At 38.8% G+C, this 6,000-nt stretch overlaps 1 protein-coding gene across 6 annotated transcripts in view; it reads right to left on the bottom strand.

The window, feature by feature from the left end:
- Positions 1 to 5,600, bottom strand: part of LOC121553193 (transcription factor COE3) — a 74,507-nt gene extending 68,907 nt beyond the window's left edge. The window contains exons 1-6 of one of the 6 annotated variants that reach the window (XM_041866188.2): positions 4,837 to 5,600; positions 4,425 to 4,581; positions 4,098 to 4,161; positions 3,768 to 3,823; positions 1,989 to 2,062; positions 75 to 143 (exon numbers count right to left, since the gene is read on the bottom strand). In XM_041866188.2, coding sequence (XP_041722122.1) covers positions 75 to 143; positions 1,989 to 2,062; positions 3,768 to 3,823; positions 4,098 to 4,161; positions 4,425 to 4,581; positions 4,837 to 4,967 — 551 coding nt within the window. In that variant the 5' untranslated portion in view covers positions 4,968 to 5,600. The remainder of the gene's footprint in view (positions 1 to 74; positions 144 to 1,988; positions 2,063 to 3,767; positions 3,824 to 4,097; positions 4,162 to 4,424; positions 4,582 to 4,836) is intronic. The other 5 variants (XM_041866190.2, XM_041866191.2, XM_041866189.2 and 2 more) reach the window with 5 other exon arrangements.
- Between the last annotated feature and the right edge of the window lie 400 nt (positions 5,601 to 6,000).

A 6,000-nucleotide genomic window follows, 5' to 3' on the forward strand; every position in this document is an offset into this window, starting at 1 on the left:
ACTACCCAACAGAGCTGAATCTAACACAAATCACAATCAAAGCAGTATGGAGGAGACATGGAGCAGGGGCCTACCTGTCGATGATCACAGGGTCTGACGGAGTCTCGTTCCTGTTGCCACAGCTCTTCTTATCACAACACCGGCTAGGGGAAGAAAGAGTGTGTTTGAGATCACCACAGTGGCTGTTACTGTTTATAAGACCATAGAGTGAACATTAGATCCATAAAAATGTATGCCACCTTCTAAGGTAAAACGTCATTGTGTTAAATTCGAACACAAAAAATAATAGAGAAATAGCGTACACTAAATCTATCCTTTAATGGATGCTGATGGATAATTAAAATGGAAAATTGAGAAAACACATTTTGTGGTACAGCGTTTGCCTTAGCGCTGGAGAAGAGGGAAAGAAAAGTAGAAAGGGGACTGGGCCAGGAGGCAGGGGAGTCACTTTTCACAGCTTCAGCTTTTGTTTACCTCTAATTGCCAAGCTGCTATTTCTGGGGGAGATGCAAGATGCCACCCTCAACCAATATTTCTGCGGGGCATTTATCAATTATGGCCTCAAAAGCACTAATCTATCCTCCACCACATGTTTCCACCATCTTTTCTCTAAACCTACAGTATACCTCCAGTTTTTTGACTGGAGCTTTAATTAAACCTGAAATTAAACACAAATATACCACTGCTTACCATTTGAAATTAAATGAACATGTATACTTGTATAATGGCCACAGGTCTAAATGAGATTGATTAATGCCATATGGCAAGTGAAGACAGACAATGCATTTGAAAAGCTACTGCGAGTCCATTCTATCAGTCAAATCACGTGATGTGCATTTTCCACAACATGCAGACAGGGATAGGTTGAGTGTATTTGATTAATACTGCATATTAGTGCAACAATGTACTTAATGTTTTACCAGAGCGAAAAAGATCAGAAGAATACTCTCATGGAGTAGGCCTATAGGCTACTTATAACCTCATGCCCTCTTTAATGATGATAGCCTCCAGTAAGTCTTATTACATTTTGCAGACGCACTTATCCAGAGGGACTTACAGGAGCAATTAGGGTTAAGTGCCTTGCTCAATGGCACAACCACATATTTTTCACCTTGTTGTCTCTGGGATTCGAACCAGCGACATTTTGGTTATTAGCTCAAAGCTCTAGGCTACCTGCCTCCCACTACAGAATGCACTTTCTCTTTGACACTGACAGTAACATTTTATCTAGAGCGCACCATATTCCATGTGTCACAAATAAGTGATGGATGCATGTATAAAATTTTGTATGAGTGATGAGTTTTTTTGTTTGTTTTTAAGGCTAATCATTCTCAGTTCTCGGTCGGTGCACTTGCTCTCAAACAACTTGAACAATGCGCCGGTGAAACAAAAGAAAGGTTAACCGACAGTATCCGAATTCAGTAACTTCTCACAAAGCTCACGCTGAGCTCAACAATAAAAACAAAATACGTTTTTCCTTTTAGTATCAATGACACCGTTGAATAGCAGAGGAACATGAGACCTTGAGATTTGCGTGGTTAAACGACGCTGAAAAGCTCGCTGGTCACTGATGACAGGTGGGATCAACCAAGACCTGACTCCATGATTTGAGGCGCAGACTCACTGGCATCAGACTAATAGATTCACTAAGAGGCCCTGTAGGCTACAACTAGCCGGGTACCAGTCTGTTTGTATTCCACTCCTTGTAGGCCTATTCCGTGTCATATGCCAATACGATAAACAAGTGTGGGGAGAAAATATATAAATGTATAACTGTATACTTCTTCAACATCTTTGAGTTTGTGGAGAAAAAGTCCCGTGTAGCTCAGTTGGTAGAGCATTGCGTTTGCAACGCCAGGGTTGTGGGTTCGATTCCCACGGGGGGCCAGTATGAAAATGTATGCACTCACTAAAAAACTGTAAGTTGCTCTGGATAAGAGCATCTGCTAAATGACTCAAATGTAAAATATAAAAACAACAACACTTACCTGCACATAATTTCGTGTGTAAGAAGACATCTGCACATTTCAGGGTTTTTGTCTTGACCCTCATATATAATTGCCTTTGGAAAAAATAAAGACACAAATGTGTAGCCTACATTAAATATCTGAATACATGAGCAACTGTATATAATCATCTTTACATTAGCCTAAATATAAACGGCATTATGTTTAATAAAATAGAATAATCAAAAATAATTGAGTCCAATATATAACTACGCTATGTTGTTATTGGTGAAAAAAACAAGTGTAATGTTGTACACGTACGAAAATGATAACATGTTACAATGTTTGTCAAATGATAATAGCAGATAATAATACTTATAATAATAATAATAATAATAATAATAATAATAATAAGTACTATTATTATTATAACCTAGACATATTTTTGTAATAACAAATTAGCCTATGTGAAGAAGCTTTTTATGGGAAGTTTCAATGAAGTGTCATCAATATGGTTATAATCTGTGGATATTTGGGGGAAAGTGTTAATGGGCAATCTGTTGTTTATTTTGAGCTGCTAACAATGATCTTTCCGTGGATAAAAAGCGGTGTCTGGCAGTACGGTTGAGTAATTTTTAAGCATTGGCTGAAACAGATGGTGTGCAGCTATCAGTTGTGCCGCTCTCGCTCCCTCGGTTCCTCCCTCTCTCTATCTTGAAGAGAGGCACTTTGCTCCCCTTTAGTTAACTAGGCTACCTAGCATATTATACGGCACTGTAACATGCCATATTTTATTTATCATAGCACTTATTTATTAAATGAAGACATTTTGAATGAAAAGTGGGGCTATATGATTAGGAGGAAAGAATACACAATTACACTCTGAAATGTTGACGTTTTATTCTTACTGGGATTGAACCCCACTTTACTTTTTTGATGGCTCTGTTTTTATTTGTTGAGCACCGGGCGATTATCTCTATTGATTTGATTTATGTCGCTATTTGCAGCTGTAGAAACAGAGAAATCCATAAACTGCTTGTTCTGCGTCATTGACTCTGATCATTCGCAGAGGAATTTTCCCTCGGAGTGGTGGAAGCTTTATCGGCTCTATTCCGATGATCTGCTGTAACCCTCGGTAAATTAGTAGTAATAACAACCACCATGGTGGAAAAATATCAGATAAGGCCTCTTACAGATGTGTAATTACCTTAATGTGATGAGATTAGGGGTGTAATTTCGAGAATTCTTATAAGAATGGAAATGTTTCAGCAATACGAGCTATTTCAGAATATCTTTCCAAACATTAGGCCTAGTTATGTTTAGCCTAATATGGGTCAAGCCTAGCAACATGCCTAAATGTCCCAGATTAGAATAAGGGACTCAACAAGTAAACATGACTGGGCGTACTTGTAACTCCATATCAATAAAATAGCCTACTTTATTATGCAATAGCCTATCATATCTCATATGTAAACAAAACAAGTGTATTTATTATTCTATTGATATACTTTATCCGTATCGGCAGAAGGCACCAGCATTACAAGCCATCAATTTATATTGTATAGGCACACAATTGTAGGCTAAGCTTATGGTAATTTAGTGCTTGATACATTTTTACTTAAGAGTTGCGGAAAAACATGCTATAAGTCTACACGCTGTCTATAATGTAATTTCAGTCAATGCATGATTGCATAAAGAAAACACGTTTCATGAATAGGCCTAGCCTATATTATGCATGCGTGAAGAATGCAGGTGAAGTATAGAAGCAATGTCTCTAGTGTAAGCAAGCTGTATGAATATATGAGTAACAGTAGGTTATACCTGCTTCGTCATGGAATCGATTAACCGTATGAAAATATCCTGTTCTGTTCTGACGCCTGGGGGAGAAAAGATACCAAGTTAAGACAGAGGTAGGGCTGTATAGGCTATGTGATGTACATTTGATGACAAAACACAAATTCATTTATTTGTTTTTAACCGAGAGAATTTATAAAACTATTATCTACATCATACATATTTTTACCTGTAAATAATTATTTAGTAGCAAATCAATTAATTGTAAATTATTATTATTATTATTATTATTATTATTATTTATAGTCTTTATCTTTTGGGTGATACTGACTTTATGAAAATAATTGTTTCACTCACCATTGCTGTACAACAACTGTACTTTGTAAATGATCCCATTGTTCGTTTTTTCACCGTTTGGTTCCTGAAAACAATCAACAATGAGATGATGGTGAGTTGAAAATAAAGCATCTAACTATCTGATATTTCATCATTTAAAATGTATAATTTGTCAAAAATAAGACTTAGCTCTGACAACCACTCTCCTGTCATCGACGAATGGGGTTTAAAAAATCGATATTGCACGTGACCTGTCTTATTGACCCACATACATCTCTAAATACATAAAGTTAATTTCAAAGTACAGATGATGAAATTCAATAAATTATATTCTCATGAAGCGCTTACTTTATCTTTCTCCACAAAGTCCACATAAGCTGTCCTTTCAATCTCAACGGGTTGACCCTGTCTATCGTACAGTGCCAGGACGAAATGGAAAAAATTGGATTTTCTGAGGTTGGAAGGCGGCTGCTTTTCATAGTGTGCCCGCGCCAAGCCAACACCGCTGCGGGGAGAAAACAAGAGACCATATCGGTTAAGTATCAGACACGGGGGATAGATGATGGAGCTGATGAAAACAGTGAAGATGTGGAATCACGTTTGAGTATGAGAGATTTCTTGATTTGTTACAATAAGGGTAATATGATGTAATGAAAGAGAGGAGAGTCGAAGGGGGGCATTGGGAGACCGTAATTGATACAGGGGAGTGAGGGTCGATATGAGAAATGCATGAGAAAATCAAATGATTTGGCATGCGTACCTTTGGGCGGCTGTATTCGCATCCACCACCCCAGCTGTGTGCATCCATGAGCGGACTGAATTCAGCCCACCCAGCGGTTCCTCCTTCATCGTTGTCCCACCCCGCGATATAGTTTCCTGAATCCCGAACATTTAGAACAATTGACGTGCAAAGAGCCTCCTGTGAAATTGGGTAAATAAACGTCCAAAAGAGTTATCCTTGAGGGTTTACGGGATGTCGTAAGTGCGGTATCAGCCTTGCAAGGGGAAAAAACCCGGTCCACAGGTCTCGCCTCCCTCTTCAGTCCGTCCTGGGTTGCAGCGATGTGAACAATTCTCAAAGTACTCTACTTAGTTCGTGTGGTATCCACAAACTGGAAAAGTGACTTGTTCAACAGACTATGATTTTTTTGTGGCTATTGTTCCTTCTTTTTGTTATGCTTATTGTCAAAAAAAAGTCGATGGTTGTTGTTTGTGTGTGGATGATGCTCTCAAAGTAGCGACATCCCTAAAGCACCACATCCAAAACCTTCAGAACACTGTTGAATAAACCACTCCTGAAATGGAAAGGTGCAGCTTCACCAAAATACAAACACACGCAGTAGCTGATCACCGTGGAGGTGTTCCCGGTACGCAGGAGAGGTGGATAAGGGGCCTTTCGCTTCGTGCAGGATGGATGGGAACATGCAAAACTAAGCCCTCTTTCCCCGAGGACTGAAATCTTTCCCGGGAGCCAAAACGCTAAACCCACGGGAGAGGCTAAGTCAGAATATGACGCTCATGGGGCGTAGCTTTTACCATATATGGATCTCTGACGGTTTCTGTCATGCTTTGGCGCTATACTATACGTTTATAGCCTAGAAGCAACCTGAGAACACTCGCTCTACTTTCCTCTTGCAATGTGGTGAGTTGATTTTTTTTCCGATGATATGAATCCAACGAGGTGTGACCATCACACAACATCCATTCACTATATTAAAAAGCTATTCCTGTAATGGTCATTTGTCTATTGTGAACGCTTGCTTAAGTTATGGTACATTATATTTTTCAGAAGATTTGTAATTAAGCATGTTCATGTTTTAATTAGGTTATTTAATTGGGAGTATTATGACACATAAGATTGACATGGCCGGCCGTGAATTCACTAATGTGGGCTAAGCTAACGACAATATTTAATAGGCCCATA

This window comes from Coregonus clupeaformis, chromosome 37, assembly GCF_020615455.1.
Source record: "Coregonus clupeaformis isolate EN_2021a chromosome 37, ASM2061545v1, whole genome shotgun sequence".
Lineage (NCBI taxonomy): Eukaryota > Metazoa > Chordata > Actinopteri > Salmoniformes > Salmonidae > Coregonus > Coregonus clupeaformis.